The 19,830-nt window shown below is 33.4% G+C and overlaps 1 protein-coding gene across 1 annotated transcript in view; it reads left to right on the top strand.

The window, feature by feature from the left end:
• Positions 1 to 19,830, top strand: part of Rep (Rab escort protein) — a 246,581-nt gene that overhangs the window by 110,823 nt on the left and 115,928 nt on the right. The window contains exon 7 of the mRNA XM_090395371.1: positions 1,002 to 1,122. Coding sequence (XP_090251497.1) covers positions 1,002 to 1,122 — 121 coding nt within the window. The remainder of the gene's footprint in view (positions 1 to 1,001; positions 1,123 to 19,830) is intronic.

Here is a 19,830-nt window from a genome sequence, read left to right as displayed (position 1 = left end):
ATAATTACCATAATAAATTTGGTAGGAAAATCAGCAATAGAAAGTCAAAATACTATAAAAATAGGCAGGATCATTGAAAATATCAAAAGCATCCTGAATGGGAAAGCTATAGAAAAAGTAAGACCTTTTCACTATTTAGGCACAATTTGCAGTGAATAGGAAGTGATGAAATTAAGTATGGAAATAGACAACAGAATTATTAAAGCTGGTATGGTAAGGAGTTGAATAAATTTATATGGAATAAGAGGGGAATTAGCCAAAACACTGAAGTGGCAGTATACAAGAGAGTGTTCAAACTAATTTACTCATGAAGCTAAGAGCTGAATTAGAAATAAAACAGTTAATCACAGATATGAGATTTCCAGGAAATATTGGAGAATGATGAAATCCATCAGTGATGTAATCATATTAAAAAATGAAGATATTAGAAAGGAATTTGATATTGTTGTCATTTAGGAATGTATGAGCAAAAGATGGTGTGGTCACTTAAACAGAATAGAAGAGAAAAGCCAGAAGGGAAAACAGGTGTTTAACATTAGGAGGGCAACAAAAAAAAAAGTCTAGGATGAAGTCCAAGATCTAAGTGAATGCATTTAGAAGGGGAAAGGCTGAATTATAAGATCTGACAATATTGGAGTCCTGGCAGATAACAGACTGTGTTTGAGAAAAGTTGTTAATATTAAGAAACTAGTAATAGTGTAATCTTTTCATGTAGTACCATTATGGTACTACATGAAAAATACATCCAGTGAGAGCACGTACCAGGAATTTGATGATAATGCTGATATATATACTCAGTATGTGCATATTTAAAATTTGGCTTAAACTATTTATAAACCTTATATATAGCTTCAAAAAATATAAATAGTTATATTTGTAATTTTATATTAAAATAATTTGTCATTTTACAGTTGATTTAAAATAAGTATTTTTAAAACATATTAATGTTTTAAAAATACTTATTTTAAATGGAAGTTGAAAGGCAATTCTAAATATTTCAGGTTCCTTGTTCAAGAGCAGACGTTTTCAGCACTAAAAATGTAAATGTTGTAGAGAAGCGGATGCTAATGAAACTTTTAACATTCTGTTTAGAATATCAAAAGTATCCTGAGGAATATAGAGGTAGAGTTATAAATATATTTTCTGATATTCTTTATTTTAAAGTGCTTTAAACAGCTCTTAATTGTTATTTGTTTTATTTCATTATATCTTATTGTTTTGTCTTTGTGTTTATTTTTCTGGCCCTGCTTGATTAAATATCATTTAGAGATGTATAGAAATACAGCAAGCTTTATCTGGTAGGTATTCAAAAGTATCAAAGCAAAAAATTCATTACCATCAAGGCTTCCTTTGAAAAATAACATTGAATGGGGACATTATATTGCAAAGAATTTTCATGATATTTATTTACTTATAAAGAAATGGTTAACACCTGTATGAATGTATAAATAACATTTAATAATCTAATGTTTTGGTGCATCTTAGGAGGTCATCATCAAAGGGAGGGGAGGGGGGAAAAGGGAAAAGGCAAAAAGAGAATTGCTTATGAGAAATTCACTCAAGTGAGTAAGGGGAGTCAGTATCTAAAACAGACTTCCCCTCTACTGGATAACAGAATTTTTAGAGAGATTTTTATGTCTACTCCAAGTCTGAGAACATTATGTATGGATTTGTGATGACATTGTGAACAGATTAGGACAACACCAAGTGTTTTGGAGGCTCAAAGATACGGATCTGATGTTTTTGTGTCAAGAAAGGCTAGAGAAGATGTCAGTTTAAGATGATAAATCTGATAAGAAGAGAAGGTGTGGCTTGTTTCTTTACTTTTTTCTCTGATGATACTTGTGTAATAAGAATTGATATATATTTTTAAATAGTACTTACACATCCATATATGTGTGATCTCTTTCTTATTAGTAAATAAACATTAGGATCTTCATTAAAACAGCTATTTTATAATGCTATCTTTGAGCACTCTTTTTTTAAATATGTTCTTCGAAACATTTATTTGAATACTATACTGCTGAGCTCTTGTAGAAAAATAATGAAATTAAAAATGAGATAACAGAGACCATGTAATAATTTTGTGATAAGTAGAACCTTGCTCTAATAAAATTTTGCTTTAAGCAAAATTTTATTGCAGCAAGGATTATTGTTGATGGAGGAGGGATGGGTGGACAAGGCGTTGAGGGATTATTGGTGTAGAACCATCATATTGTAATGATGATCTTTTATGTTGTGTGTGTTTCATTATGACATCATGGAAATGTTTATTGCTGTATAACAAGACTTAGGTGTTTGCTGTTGAACAAATAACTTGTTTCAGAGTATTAACTCACAGCATTGTGCAAGAATAAAATAAAATAGTTTGTCTGTTGGTCAGCAAGATTTTGAAATTTGTAACAAAACAGGTTACATATATTAAGGTGTAGAACGAGAATTACAAAATCTTGCTGACCAGTGATATTACTCTACTTAACAGACAAACTTTTTTTATTTTATATAAAATTTATTTATATTTTTATTTTATATATATAAAAGTATGTCAGGATTCTTTGTTATCCTGAAACTTATGCTTGGCTAAATATTGTTCATGGATAAATATATAATCTTCAGTTAGAAAAAAAAATTATATTTTGTAAACAGCTAAAATTCAAGTGCTTACACATTTTACTAGATAATAAGTAATAAAAATAAATAAATAAAAATAAGATACATGCAAATTTAAAAATGCTTATAAGTGCTTCTTTTATCTTGTATCTTCTTGTATCTCTTGTTTTAATTTATGTATTTCCACTTTCTTTTTATTATAAGTGAAATGGTTTTAGGCTTTTTATTCTAAGATAAATACCACAGATTCATACCTGGGATATTGTTGTTATGATAAATTAAGAGATCGAGCGAGAGACGAGGGAAATTCAAAAATAATACATTTATTTACATTAGTGTTGATTTTTCTGTATTATCTTAAATGGTGTGTGTAAAATATTTGTTTTGCAAGCACTATATACAAATTTTCATTTTAAATAAATCATCTCCTAAAAAGAATAAAGGCCCACATATTTAACACAGTTAAAGAACATAAGATTTCTTCTCTTCAGAATCACAGGATTTTGTGAGGATACACTAACTTTCATCTCATAACACACCGTTTCTTCAGCTCTCATTAATAGCCATAAAATATAAATTTCTTAACTCATACCTGTTTTTCCTCTAAAACAAACAAACAAAAAAATTTTTGCACAACCTTTCTTAACAAGAGAACTTATTCCTTTCATGTCTTCTTTGCAGTATCAGTTCCTTTCCTACTTCTTTAGAATATGAAGATAATTTTAAAGTTCCCAGTTTCCTTGTGGAAGCTTCATCATTATCCAAATACAAAAAGTTCATTTCTTACGGGTTTATAGTGCTTATCCAGAATATGCTTTCTGCGTATTGTAATGATAGGTATGTTCCAGATAAGCACTATAAACCTGTAAGAAATGAACTTTTTGTATTTAAGGATAATGATGAAACTTCTACAAGAAACTATGTAATCACTTTTATCTGTCATAACTTTACTTCATATAAAAGAAATCCATCTGTTAATTTTGGAATAACTACAGTGATACCTCGGCTAATGAAGATAATTTATTCCGGAATCACATTCGTTAGCCAAAACGTGATTTCCCGTAGGTTTCTATAGAAAATTGTTTAATTCGTTCTGGATGCTGCCTACTATTTAAAGATCATCATCATGCGTATCAAGGATTTAGGCCTAACATGGCCTGTTCCAGCCTTAGAAGTCATTGTTAAATCGTTTAAGAGGACGTCCTGGTTTTCTTTTTCCTAATGGCTTGTACTTTAAGGCTTGTTTTGGTAATCTTTCTGTTTTCATTCTTTGAACGTGTTCCATCCATTTATGTTTATATTTTTTAATATTACTGTTTCTTGGTTTAATTCTTTCATAATATCTTCGTTTCTTTTGTGATCAAATAGGCTATACGTTGCGGTTTTTCTCATAAACTTCATTTCGGCTGTTGTTAATCTTTGTAAACTATTTAAAGATAAGTTTTATAAAATAGTAAAACACACACTATAAAAGGGCAAAAACTCACCAAAGGCTGAGATGAACAGCTATCTAATTAGATGAAGGAGAATGGGAAGTAGAATGAAAAACTGACGATCTTTACACTATTATATACACTTTATTAAACTGAAAATATGTACACAACGTTTTTACTATTCTTCTTCCAAATTTTCAAAGTTTATTCAAGGTAAGTCTCCTCTTCTTCAGTAGCTGGCCTCTTTCTCTTTGCTAAAGGAGAAGTCAAAAAATCTGTCCAAGGTTGATTGAACTTCTCTTTTTTTCAGAATGTTTTTAAAGTGATTCAAACACTTGTCTTCAACCAAGGCACAAAGTCTGTTCATTTCAGCTTTGTTGGGATGACACCTTTGTAGCCAAAGACTGAAACTCTTCCCAGTAGTGCAGCATTTTTTTATGTCACCTGTTGGCATTCTTCCCTTTTTATTGCTGTCCTCCTCCTCTGATGAGCACTCTTTATCTTCCTTGTCTCTTTCCTGATTCAGTTGCTGTTTCAACTCTTCAAGATCTTCTGTTGTCAGATCTTTTGAGTGTTCTTCAACTAATTCTTCTCCATCTTCTTCATTTACCTCCAAATGTAATGCTTTGCCCAAGGAGACTATCTTATCTACAATGTCAGCATTTTCAGCAGCAAGTTCCCCAGCAGCATCTTCAGCATCTTGAACACTGGAAACAGCACTTCTTATCTTGCAGCAGTCTGACCATAACTTTTTCCAGGCAGCATTAAGTGTCCTAACTGACACTTCGTCCCATGACATGGCAATGACTTGAATAGCATGAAGGATATGATAATGATCCTTCCAGAATTCCCTCAGAGTCAGACTGGTAAATGAAGTTGCATCAAAACATCTTTGGAACATGTGTTTTGTATACATATAGCATATTATTTATTTAATTAGATAAGAATAGAATTTACTAATTATAAATTAATCCCCCATAGTAGAATTTAGCCAAGTGAAGAATAAATGCTATCACACTTACCTCTCGCATTCACAGCCACACGGAGCATGCACCGTACTGACACTGGTATGAGGCTTCTCGCTGTCTCGAATGTAAACAACCCAGTCGGGTTGGTGGGTCTCCCCTATGTGATGTGGTCAGCTCATTTCTTTGTCTCAGGCACACATACAGATGGAAAAGATAAGCTCCTGGAATGGCCCGACTGTTCATGTTTGCTGCTTTATGTTAGCGCTCGCATCCACTAAAATATTCGTTAGCAGGGTCACTCGTTAGCCGAGGTATCACTGTATTTGTTTCTTTCATAACACTTTTATCCACCTTTTTTGGCTTCAGAGATTCCTTAAAACTATTTTCTCCCCTAAAACTTCCAACTCCATCCTAAAATGTTGTCTCTTTCTGTGTTCTAATGAATGCAACAGCTGTCCTATTTTTCTCTTGTTCAGTAATTCAATTTCCTCTTTGGAAATACAATGTTTGCACAAGCCCCATATTGTCTGATGTAAGTAACACAGTGGTGAGGTGAAGGGGAGGTTGTAAACAAGTTAGCAGTTCTTCAATGCCATGAAAACATCATTGGAAAGTTCAATAATTTCTTCTCTCAAGTCCATGTTAGAGAAATAAAAAAACTACAATAAAAATATCTCAATCAAAACAGTTTTCTACAGGCTATAAGTATACAAAATTTACTTTCTATATAAGACTATATAAGAAAGTATACATGAGTATACTTTTTTATATAAACATTTCTAATTGTTACAAGAAATAATGCATTTTTCCGCTATACAGTTTTTGGAAATGTTTAACTACATGCTAAATAATAAAACCAAAAGTTAACCTTTCCTTTTTTTTTTTTTTTTTAAATCATTTTATCAAATTCAGCACCACTAAAATATTCAAGATAATCAGATATTGCTAAATAACAGATATCCTACATCAGCCCACCCTTAGAAAATCATCAATGGATAAAATAGTAGTAAAACTATTATGAAGCACAAAACTTACAAGCCATTTTCTTCTATCAGTATTAGACCTGAGAAAATATTTCTTTCTAGACGTTTCATAACAACAATTAGACTCAAACTGATCCTGATGATAGCATACTACTTGATAAGGAAATGTTATCCTGTAAATCCTGTTTTGCACTCTGCTCACCATCAGGACAACTGTCTAATTGTATTGTAAAATCTCTTGTGTAAAAATTTTGCTGTGCTTATTTTTTGCAACTGATTTTCCAAATTTTTTATTTTTTCAGTATTTAGTAACATTTAAAGTGTAACGAAAAAAATATAATGTGCTAAATAGATGTTACTAAAAGTGCATATACATTGACTATATAGCTGTAAACTGTAAGTAGGGATTATGCCAGATTAGCGCTAGAGGCTAATTCCGAAAAGACAGCAATAGAGAATAAAGGGTGACATTTTTGCATAAAAGAAGATTGTGGCCCTTGGCTCAAGGCTTTTTCTTCCGGTCATAGTCGGGGCTTTTGGTTCTGCTCTTCGGCAAGGCTTTTTACCTGTCGTCGTTAAGGCTTTCTCTTTTCCATCACCAAGGTTCTTCTCCCAACGAATGCTGTAGGATCTTCGTCTCCAGATCACAGCAGACCAATTTCTTCAGCAGTTACATGCAAGCCCAGTGGTAACCACAGCTGATTCCATATTGAGTGTCCACCTATGATATCCAAGCAGCCAGGAAGTTTATCAAAAGAAGATGCCAAAGTCCTGAAGAAGTATGTTGTATATTGAGCTCTTTGTTTATGGTGAATATGTAAGTAGGCAATATCTTTGTAATTAGTTAGAAAGTGTATCTCAGGTTCATGAATGTGCCTACAAGAAAACGTGTGTATATAACGCGGTAACTAAGTCGCAAAGTTTTGTGGAAATATTATTAGAGAACTTGTCTGTTAAGACTGTGAATGTGCATTTAGTTTAATATAGGGAGCTGTACTATTAAGAATTGATATATAGTCAGGCTATATTTATGTCAGTATTTGAGGGAAGGATTTTATTTAATCTGTTACCGCAGTGTGCATAGTCTCCCAATTACTCCCAGTAATTGAGAGTTTTGTCATACAGATTGCATTACCTGTCTGAAAAAGGGTTAAGTGTGATAATTGCAAAATCTCTCAAAATAAATGGTTTTGTTTGTAACTATCAGATCTGTTCTTTTGGGCTAATGCACTATCTCCAAAAAAATGCGAACCCTGGGGGCATAATAAGATACTAATAGTCACGACTTGCATATAGAAAATTTGGATATATTTAGTGATTAATTCCTGTTTTTTCTCACCCTAACTTTCTAACAAAATTTAATCAAATTAGATGGTGCAGTCAATACAAAAAATAAATTTTCTCATTCGATTTGTATGAGAGTGGGGACTGCACACATTAAATTTACTTATACTACAAAGTTTATATAATAGCAAAGGGTGGGGGGAACAGAAATTGGTCACGGTAAGATTAACCCTTGAGAGGTTTATGTCTCAAAGTAGTCTATAGGCCTAACGTAGTGAAGTGAATAAAGTAAAGTTAAGTTTAAATAATTAATGTTATTTTATAATGTCGCAGACACATATTAAATTAACATATTATTGAACAGTATATTCTTCTAAACTTTCCTGGGCAACTTCGTCAGCAGAGGGAGTTTCTGTAGAAATCACCTTCTCCTTATTAATGCTTCTCTACTCATCAATTACATTTTGAACACTTGGATAAAAGTGTCCAAATCATAATATTTATTGTAATCACTCTCAAAGCTTTTTAAATTTCAATTATTATTTCCTTTACCATGTATTTCCTTTAACATTACTGTCCTTTTTATGTTTTTTAACAGGAATAAATTTGGATCTTCTAGATTTAGGTATAAAAAAAAAATCCTCCTCCTCAATTTTGTTTTTATCAACAAAGGAAACAGATTAATATGTACATTAGAAGTGGCAACCTTGTGAGGGTTCTTAACTGGATTTTCCACTGAGTCTTCAGTTGTGGCAGCTCAAGACAAACAGTCTGTTACAACATTTTTAACTCCAGGCATATAAATTTTTTAATTTAATTCTTGTATTTCTAATGCCCATCTGATAATCTTTTGATTCTTATCCTTAAAATTGTTCAGACTAACATGAATTGAATATCCTGACCATACAGTAAATATTTCATCTTTCTTAAAGAATAAATTATTGCTAAAGTGTGCTGTGGTAGAAAAGAAGGCTTTAGCAAACTTTTTTTAGTGAAAAGCACTAAGCTTTTCACTAAAAAAAAAGCTACTGGCCTTAAATTTCCTTCATCCATCTACTCCTCTATAACGGCTGCAGTACAGTCATGTGATGTATCTGCTGAAATATAAAAGGTTTTTCCCAACTCAGGGTGCATAAGTACAGGAGGTTTAGTCAATGCTGCTTTGAGAGCATCAAATGCCCTTTGTTCTTCAGTATTCTAATTGAAACTAATCCTTTCCTTTGTAAGTTTGGTGATAATGTTCAAATAAAGAGAATAATGGGAAATAAACTTTTGATAACAGTTCAACATTCCTACAAAGCACCTGACCTGCTTTACAGTCTTAAGAACATGGAAAAAGAGATAGCTTTCAGATCATCTGGGTCAGATTTTATTCCTTCAGTTGAAATGAGATGACCTAGGTATAAAATCTCATTCAAGAAAAATTTACATTTTACATTTTGAAGTTTTTAGTCTGAGCTTTCCTCATTTAACTTCTTCATGATTCTCTTGTGCAATTTACTATGTGAATTTATATCTGGAGAATAAATCAATACATCATCCTGAAAACAAAAACTCCACAGTTTAATAAGTCTGACAGAACCAAGTTCATAAGTGCGTGAAAACTTTGTGCAGAATTTCTTGCACCTTGAGGGAGCCTACTGAGCTGAAACTTTTCCTATTGGATAGAAAAGGAAAAATACTGTTGATATCTTCCTCCTTTAAAGGTATATGATAGAAACCACTATTAAGATCAAGCTTTGAAAAGACTTTAGCACCACCTAATTAAGCCAGAAGCTCCTCTATGTTATGATGAGGGTAGTCAATGGGTTCTGTAGCCTTATTTACTGCCCTTAGATCAAGAACAAATCTAAGATCACTATTTTGCTTCTCTAGAAGTAAAAATGGATAGTTCCACAGAGAAGTTGAAGGTTTTATAATCCCTACTTTCAGATATTGTTGTAACAACTTCTTCAGTTTGTCTTCATAGTTTGTCTTCACAGAGATGTTTGATACTGCTTAACATAGACTGGTTTTTCAGACTTAACTGTGACTGATGAATGCTCTACAACATTCATCTGAGACAGTCCCAATATTCCCTCTGAGAAGCAGTCACCAAACTTCTTTTTCAAAGTATTCATACATTTCGTCACTTTCCTCTTATCATCCTGTGATGTTATTCCTTTAAGAATTTTGTGTAATAGATCCTCAGATGGAATAGAATCTTCTAAAAATTCTGAAGAAGATACTTTATTCTCTACTTCAAAAGAGCAAACCTCAGGGATCAAAGAGTTGGATGAAAATGGATCAAGAACTCTTAAAAGAGTAGCAGAATATGAGGGCTTTTGATATCTAACAAAGTTAAAGTACCCGATTCATAACAGAAATCATGCTACAACAATAAAAACTCTTCTCCATGCAAAATATCAAATTTATTACTGGATATGGAAGGAGAAACTAATCCCTCATGCAACAACTTTATACCCAAGTCACTAAAATCTATAATAAGAGGTCATTTCTGAACATTTCCTGACTAAAAATTCCTTTTAATATTATATCTGTATCCAGTATTTTAACTTCATCTTGATAAATATCCTTAATTAAGGAAAAGAATTCCCTTGTCACTACTGAGGTAAAAGCACCTGTATCAAACAATATTTTACAAGGAATACCTACAAAGAAAGCCTTTTACCATATTTAAGGGTTTTGTTTCTACAGACATTAAAGTAGTTAAAATTTTTAAAGTTGGAAAACTTTGAGACTGATTAGGACTTAAAACCTTTAAAGAACAAGGTTTTTGCTTAGCCTATTTTTGTATAGTATTTAAAGAAAGATGAGAAGAATTATGAGGGAGTGATTTTTGATTTTGTTTCGACACTGTGGACAGATCTGCAAGACAAATTTTTGAAGTTTGTCTCAAACATTGCATCTGTAATATCATATCTGCCATTTTCTTCCAGGAAACCTTTTATTCCCTCTAGCCTGTGATAGTCCTGACTTCTCTGGGCTATTTGATACCTGTGAGTGATCAGCTTTTAAATCAGTAGCCATCTTAAAATCTTTTCCTGTGCTACGGCAAAAGATTTTATCTTAAAATCCATCTCTGTGATCATTTTGGTCCTTAGACTATCTACTTCCCTTTTGATTGAGTCCAAATTGACTGAATTTGTACTACAAGGTGGGGTGGAGGGGCTTCTTTTGTTTAGAGAGACTAACAGGAGATTTAGAGCTTATCTATTTTTTGCGTATGCTTTGGCTGAGCTTATTTAAACTTTTCATTAAGCTTTCTTCTTTTAAGGAAGACATCAAAGCCTCAGTAACATTAGTAATGCCTTCTTTGTATACAGCCCTTTGCAAATCAGGCTTAAGATGATTGTGAAATTGAAAAAATTATATTTTTTCAATAAAGTTAGCATCACTTTCTTCAATTTTAAAAGCGTGCACTAAGTTAATCAGCTTATCATAATTCTAATACAGTCTCATTCTGAGTTTGCATACAAGAATACACTTTCCAGAGATTTGGTCCAAGCTCAAGCTTTTTACAATATTCTGCAACAAAAATTTTCTTGAATTGTTCATAAGTTTGGGCTTGTCCAAGCCTTCTAGAATTGTGAAGAAAAGTCTTTGCTTTTCCTTAAAACTCAGATTTTATAACAAGCATCAGCTGATCATCTGACCTTTTTCCAATCTCTCTTATTTTTTTTGCAGACTGAAAAAAATATTCAATACTGTCATTATATTCCCCACTGAAATTCTGTAGAGTATATGCTAAATTAATATGTTTAGAGAATTCATCATTCTCTGACTGACAGACAGACACATACACACACTTCTCCTGATCAGTGGCCATAATTAAGCAATACCGAAAAAAAAAAAAATAAACAAACACAACAAAAAAGGAAAGGTTTCTTAATTTGTTTTACTCAGTTTCTTATACAAAATTAAGGTTTAAATTATAATTTATCCTGTGCAGGTAAATTATAATTTACCTACAACATGGCAGCGAGGTGAAGGCCACTTGTAAACAAATTAACAGTTCTTCAATGCCATGAAAACATCCTCAGAAAGTTCAATCATTTCTTCTCTTGAGTCCATGTTACAGAAATAAAAAAAACTAAAACTACACTAGAAGTGAGTCCTTTTTTACAAATAAAAATATCTCAATTAAAAAGTTTTTGACAGGCCATAAATAACAAAGCTTTCTTATATAAACATTTCTAATTATTGCAAGAAATAATGCATTTTTCTGTCATACATTTTTGGAAATGTTTAACTGTATGAAAAATAATAAAAACAATAGTTATCCTTTCCTTTTTATTTAATTATATTATCGAATTCAGCTGCCGCTAAAAAACTAATGCAAGATAATCAGATATTGCTAAATAGCAGATATCCTACACCCTCTTCAAAGAAATCAACAGTAGTCTCTCTCTCTCTCATCTTACTAGCATTCAGTTTGTCCTGATATTGTTGCCCTATTACTACAATATACTTGTACAAGATTATGTTAATCTTCAGTGGCAACTTGAACTCCATGTTATGATACTTTGTTATAATAAATCAGTCACTTAATTCTTTATGTTCTCTAAGCTCTTTTCATTCTAAAACTGATTTTCAAGCATCTAGTTCTATTTTATTGAGACTCTTCACATTCTTCTCTTTTCACATTTTCCTAATGTGTAGAACGACAAACTTTTTCTGGACCATTCAAACTTCCTTAAGTTTGATGTCTGAAATTTTTGAAAAGCTTTCAGTTAGATACTGTAATGGAGAGCCACTACTTTAAAAAAAGGTTTTCATGACCTTTTTTTTAGTTTAGTATGCAATTATTATTATTAGTAGTATATGGGTACCTTCATGGAGTCCGAAGATTCATCACAGGAGACCCAATCTATCATACCCCTCCTTGAACCCATTACCAGATGAAGTACTTACAATTGACTCTGGCAACCCATTTCACTCATTCACAACTCCCCAAGTAAAAATTCTAGTTCTCACACCCCTACTTACCACACCTTTACTCAACTTCCAGGGATAAACCCTTGTTCTGGTCTTTCTATCCAACTGAAACATTTCCCCTGCATCTATCCTATAAAATCCTTTAAGCAGCTTGAATGTTTCTATCGTATCTCCTCTTTTTCTCCTATCAACCAACTTCTGTAATCCACACACCTTCAATCTATCTCATAGGGAACATTCCACAGGCCATTCACATCTTGGTCACTCATCTCTGAATCCTCTCCACTGTTTCCTTATCCCCAAGAAAGAAACCCAGGGGACCAGACTTGAGCACAGTAATCCAGGTGTGGGCATATCAAGGCCTTATAAGAGGGAATAACAACTTCCTTATCTCTGTTTGCGCTGATGTGTTCTTCAATAGCCAAGTAATCTTATGGGCTACCTTAGTAATATGGCCTCTAAACTTTAACTTTCTGTCTACCACCACCCCCTAAATCTCTAACTTCATCTACAGTGCCATCAATGTGATACATAGCTTGTAATCTGTTTATCCCAAAATGCATAACTTTACATTTCTCGACATTAAACTGACACCCATTAACTTTTGCCCATTTATTTATTCGTGTGGGGTTCCCCCTTTCCTCATCCATCCCTTAGGACTGGTTGAGCCCTCCTAATGAGGGATTAAGTATGTATTTTATAATTGTAAATTCATGTGTGTGTGTGTGTTCATGGACCAGTTTGCCTGTTCTGGTGGGATGAAAAACCTGAGTCTCCAGGTGAAAAAAACCCCTACCTCCATATGAGACCGGTTAACTCACTTTTAGTGAAAAGAGACCAGTAAAGGTTCCTCACGTCTTGGACAGGAATCGAACCGAGGTCTTTCTGACTAAAGGGCTTTGTCTATACTGACTGAGCTACAGAGGCTCTAACTTTTTGCCTATACTGATAACCTGTTTAAAACATCCTGCAAGTTCTCCACATTAACTATTACTCTCCTAATTTTGCATCAGAAAATATTTCTGCCACCATTGATGAATTTTGCATGTGATGCGAAATTCATCAATGGTGGCAGAAATATTTTCTCTTGCCTTTGAGCTTGTGTTGTATCTTCTCTGTTCCTAGCAAAAATTATTTTCAGAAAGGTCCTATTTTCTTGATACAATATTCCAACATTACACTCTTCTTTGGACATAGAATAGTGAAAAATTATGCTGAAATTGCTAATTTTATGGTGCTAAATGTCTTTGTGTTGTGTCGCTTGATACCAGTGCTGCAATTTTTTATTATGGTCAGCAGAATATGCTAGAACAGCTCATCCTGAGTAAATAAAATTCCAATACTTGAAACTAGAAATAAATGTTTTTTGCAACACTGTTTCCCTTTTTACATTTTTTATATATATTATGCTGAATAGCTTGAGTTATCATGTGGAAATAGACTTAAACTCCTCTTTGAAGATAACTGTTATTTTCAGAAGCATGAAAATTCCAAAAGCCTCACCCATGTTTTTGAAGGCACAGTTTTTAAACAATTATAAAACACTTCCTTCCCTCTCCTTACCATTTCATTTTACACATTTAAATAAGATTTTACTAGTCATCTACTCAACATTATTTTACCAAACTCACTAGCACAGACATCGCTGTTATCATTATTATCAGGAATTAGAGTTTATGATGTTAATGACTCTAACAAATATCATTATAGTTTATGCTTCCCCATTGCTGCTAAAAAAGACTACTAAAAAGTTCTGGCTATATCAGTACTATTCCTAAAGGGAATTTACTTTTGCAAACTATCCACTACGAGGGTGGTCTGAAAAGTTCTTGGCATCGACCATAGATGGCAACACTATCAGGAAGAGATTTTTTTTTTCTAAGTTGGTACATCTGTCATAAGCATCCATATGAAATTGCAAGTCATTCTATCAAATAGTTTGTTTTAAAAAAGTGCTGTCTGTATCCCTCGAAATGGATAAAATTGAGTATCGTGCGGTTATAAAATTCTTTGTAAAAGAAGGTTTAACGCCAAAAGAAATTCATTCGAAGTTCATAAAAGTTTGTGGGCACTCTTCTCCTTCATTTTCGACTGCCGAGTTTAAACGTGGCCGTACCAGCCTTGAAGATGATCCACCTTAAGGCCATCCAAAAAGTGTAACAATACTAGAAATCATTGATCAAGTGCATGATATAGTATTAGATGACCGGCAAGTCAAGGTGCCTGAAATTGCTGAGACTATAGGCATTTCAAAAGAACATGAAGGATATATTTTGCATGTTGCTGTGAGCAAGCATGTGGGTGCCATGCTTGCTCATAGCAGATCAAAAACGCACTTACATGAAAATCTCTGAACAGTGCGTGAAGCATTTTAACAAGAATAAAACTGATTTTGTGCATCAATTTATTACAGTGGAGGAGACTTGGATTCACCATTACACACCAGAATCCAAACAGTAGCCAAAACAGTTGACAGAAGCCGGTTGTTCAGTGCCAAAGAAGACAAAGTCAGTTTCATCAGCAGGAAAAGTCATGGCATCGCTGTTTTGGGATGCTAAAGGCATTTTGTTTATTAATTATCTTGAAAAAGGTAAAACAATAACCGGGGGAATATTATTCTGATCATTTAAGCAGACTAAACCAAAAAAAATTCTGAGAAAAGACCTGGTTTGCAGAAGAAAAAATCATCTTTCATCAGGACAATGAACCTGCTCACAAAGGTGTTTTGGCAATAGGAAAATTAAGGGATCTGAATTGTTGGAACATCCAACTATTCCCCAGATTTGGCTCCCTCTGACTTCTGTCTCTTCCCAAAATTAAAAACTCTTCCTCGCTGGTCAGCGTTTTTCTTTGAATCAAGAGGTGATTGCAGCTGTAGAGGGGTATTTTGCAGATCTTACTGAGAACCACTACAGGGAAGGGATAATGGTGCTGGAGTATTGCTGGAATAAATGTATTAAGGGAGATTATGTTGAAAAATAATTTTGAAATTATAAATTCGTTTTTTCATTGTTAGGTTGAGAACTTTTCAGACCACCCTCGTATAAGAAGTCTTATGGAAAGTCCTGGGTTTGAATGCTATGCTATGTAATATAGCATGCATCGAATGTTATGAGGGGGGTTTTGAAAATAAGATAGCCAGTCTTATTATGATAATAGTAGTATTTTTTCTCTTGGAAACTTTTTATTTTCTGTAAAACAAACCAGCCACAGAACATATGCACTTAAACAGAAGATGGCTTTGAATTGCCTTGGTTGTGATTCCGACTAATTCCAGTCCCTTTAAATTTTTCTGTAATTAGCGGTGACTGTATTTTCATAACCAGGTGCTTAAGGTTCAAACCTGTATAACTGGGAGGAGACCTCCATATAGTCTTTTAAAGAATGCACAGAACCAACCAGGACTTCTGATCTAACGTCCAGAAAAATTTTAAAAATGCTAGTCCTGAATACTGAATGAACAAGGAAGGACTAGCAATTTGGGATTTAGCCATCTAAACTATATTCTTATTGGCTTAATTCCTAATGTAAAATGATGGTACAACATGACAGAATTTCATTCCATCTGGGGCATTGCCCAGTTAAATAAGCCCCCTCCCCCTCTATTTTCATCAGGGAATCAAGGTGAACAGTGCAAAGTCAGCTACTGGAACAAATTCCTAAACACATCCCAACCTAACATCAGCAGAGTTCAAGATTGGTACTATTACTAAAAATGTCAGTGGAAAGGAAATGGAACAAGCACAAGAATTGGATAAGTACCTGATCAACATAATAAGCATGACCGCAACAAAGAAGACAAAAACAGGTGAGCTCTTTCTAAGCAATAAATACAAAATGCTATATGCAGGCAGTAACAATCAGAAAAGAGGGAGTAGCTGTAGTATTCTACACTAAATATGACGTTAATTTTCTTGAATGGCAAGCAATATAAATTAGAGTGATGTGGGCAAATATCAGAATAAGACTTATTTGTGCTTATGGTCCCATAGAAGATTTTGCTAAGGAAGAAATAAAGTTTTTTTTTTTTTTTTGAGGCATTAGAGAAGGCAACAGATACAATGAAAAGGAAAAGTTGGATCTTGTTAGAGATCTAAACAGCAGAGTAGTAAATGATTACCAGCATAAAAATATTTTGAGAAATTTTGGAATAAAAAGCAAAGCTAATAATAATGGTAAATGCCTGCTGGATTTCTGCTCAGTACAGAAATCCAGCAGGATTTCTGTACTGAGCAGAAATAAACCCCAGTTAATAATAAATAACATGGATTTATTATTACTAACACAAGGTTTTGACTTAAAATGGATAAATTCACATGCAGAGAAGATGCAAGAAATAAGATAAGCTGAAAGTTGACCATGTTATAATTGATAGCAATGTTTTCCTACTTTAGGATACGAGTAAACAGAGGATTTGAAATAAAAAGATCACTGTTTGATTTTGGACAGGACAAAATTGAATTCATATTAGAAAGAAGAGTGTAGAAAGTTTTAAAACAAATCAAAGTTGAGCAGCTTACAAGCACACAACCATCATTGAAGATGAAAACAAGAGCCAAACCTTGTAGATTCAGTAGCAAACCCTGGAGAAAACATTCATTGATTCAACCAGAAAAGCATTTGGTGAGATTGTCTGCCAGCATAGAAAAATCAGAACTCCCCAGATAAACTCCATAATGGGTGGACTCAGGAAGTTAAAGAGGCAGTCAAAGAAAAGAAAAAAGCATATGGAAAGTTACTGGCAAGTAAGTCAGCTTGAGTTCTTTAGAAAATACAGACAAAAATGCAAGAAAGCAAAGCACTGTGTGAAACTAAACAAAATCATGGAAAGACTTTGGTAAGAACATAGAAAATAAATATCAGGAAGGTGTCAAAATTCTGAAGGCTATTGAAAAAGCTTAGAAATGGAATCATCATCTCTGATTTCTTAAAAGAAATCAGAGATGATGAAGGTGACATGAAAACTAAAGATAAAGATATTCTGAATGTCTGCAGTAATTACTTAGAAAGATGTCTAAATGAAACAAGCAGTGTCAGCATGGTGGCAGAAAACTCCTAACAGGAATGCATTTAAGAATACATATCCATACTTGAAGTAGAAAAAGTCATCAAAAACCTGAAATGTGAAAAGATAGATGGAATTCGACCAGAAATACTGAAGCATAGAGATATGGAAGTTTTACAGCAGCTGCATTGACTGTTACTATAATTCAGAAGGCCAGGTCAGAGGGGCAAATTCTACACGATTGGCACAGATCTCTTATAGTACCCATCAATAAAAAAGGAAATGAACTGAATGTGAGAATTAGAGGTAATAATAATAATTGTATGATGATACACGGCTGTGAGTCCCCTTTATGGAGAGGTACAGCACCATCTCAGTCCTCCCCAAATTTTTATCTGGGCTCCGGAGCTGGCATAGTTGACGAATCAGACCTATGGCTGAGTCAGTATTCCTGACTGTAATCCATGTGTGTTCACTGGACCGGTTTGCCTGCTTGCGGGATGAAAAACCCCAGATAAACTGGTGGAAAAAACCCTGCTGTCCACGCCCAAGACCGGCTAACTTGGCTATGGCTGAGGAAGATCCTTAAGCTCCTTGCATCTTCGATGGGTATCGAACCTAGGACACTCCTTCCCCCAGCCATATGCTTGCAAAGCACATAGCCACTAGGCTAACCACGCGTGAGAATTAGAGATATTTCCCTACCACTCGTGAAACAGCTAAAAAAAATTGTGGAAGAGAAGCTTGCTGAAGAACAAGCTGGATTCAGACCAAATAGAAGTTGTCAGTATCAAATTTTCACTTTAAGACAAATAGTTGAGAAATCTTAGGAGGAGTGTGACAAGGATTAAAGTTTTATAGATCTGGAAAAGTCATGTGACAAGGTGCCAAGAGGAAAGCCCTTCAAAATGCTACAGTTATATGATATAAATGGAGCATTATATCAATCAATACATAGTCTCTATTTAAGCTGTAAATTAGTGGTTAAAATTGAAGGAGGTACAGGAAGATGGTTTGATGTTAAATCAGGTGTGCAACAAGGGTGCACATTATCCCCACTGTTCTTTATTATCTGTATGGATCACATTATCTAGGAAAGTGGTTTTAAATCTGATATCAAAATTGGCAATGTTATTAGTTCTTATGATGTTATACTTCTAAATAAATCCAGTACAAGTTTGCAAAATTCCCTGAGTAAACTGAATAACTGTTGTAATAAATTTTATAAAAAAAAGTCTTCAATAAAAAGACAATGAAAATAGGCAGAAACATTGAAAACATGAACTGTATCCTAAATGGTGAACCTATAGAACAAGTAAAACATTTCAGCTTATTAGGCACAATTTTTTTTAGTGAAGATTGTAAATTAAATATGGAAATAAACAACAGAATTAGTAAAGGTGATCTAACTTATGTGGAATAAGAAAGAAATTAGTCCAAACTAAATTAGCTATATAGAAGACAGTGTTCACACCAATTTTAACTTATGGATCTGAAAGCTGGGTTAGAAATAAACCGTTAATCAAAGAACCTTAGATATGAGAAAAATTAGAGAACTGATCAGATGGCATCAATGACAATGTCATATTAAAATTGACAATATCGGGAAAGAACTTGCCTTTGTTAGCATTCAGGAATATGTTAGTAGAGCTAATCTTAGGTGGTATGGTCACTTAAACAGAATGGGAGAGGATGATTGGCAATACAAGTGTTCTTTGCCAGGTTGGAATGGAAAAGACCAAGATGAAGACCAAACTGTAGGTGGATTGATATAGTAGAAAGTGCCTTAAAAGAAATATAAGATTAGTAATATTGGAGTCTCAACAGATAACAGATTAATTTTGAGGAAAATTGTTGATTGGAAGTTAGTATTCGTGAAACTGTTTCATGTAGTATTATCATAATTATCCTGTACCCCAATGGGGGTATATGTTACCAATTTTATGATATATTCCATAACTTGCAAGCAAAATAGGTTTTGGAGGAGTGAGAATGTAGCAGTAATTGTTAACAATAATGAAGCATGTCACATTAGTAAACTATTGCTCTCTGGGAGACTGCTATATCAAATTATTGTTGCAAAATATAATGGATATAGTTGTTGACATTTAAAATAGTATAGGATTTAACTTAAATAGCATAACCTATTTTCCTTTATGTTCCTAATTTCATACAATTGCTAATGTTAACAAACTTGTTTCACTGTCATATATTTTCTTCATCTGTGTTCTCTCTGCATACTAACATTTTTGAGATTAATCACACATAAAAGAACAGTAGTATTTAAAAATCTGTTTAATTTTTAAACAGTTATTCCAACATTTTGTTTAGTTTCCTAGAATTCTCAGTAGTTAAAACCTTTTATTCTGCAAAGAGAGTAGACAGAAACTCTTTTAGTCCAATGTTTTAGAAATCCTGTCCTACTGATTTCTAAAACTTTGGACTCAAAAAGTTTTAAGTTTTACTGAATTTTACTCTGTGATGATGATGATTTTAAAATTTTAGGATGAGATTAAGTATCTTCTGCCACCTCATATTGCTTAAACCCTAATTGGTGTGCTGTTGTCTGAAATATGTGTGAATTCTACATTGAATTAATTTTTTTTTCC

Source organism: Typopeltis vanoorti, chromosome 7 (assembly GCF_054136105.1).
Source record: "Typopeltis vanoorti isolate ZY-2024b chromosome 7, IOZ_Tvanoo_1.0, whole genome shotgun sequence".
Lineage (NCBI taxonomy): Eukaryota > Metazoa > Arthropoda > Arachnida > Uropygi > Thelyphonidae > Typopeltis > Typopeltis vanoorti.
The sequence above is the reverse complement of the archived record's forward strand: the minus strand, read 5'-3'. Positions and strand labels throughout refer to the sequence as shown.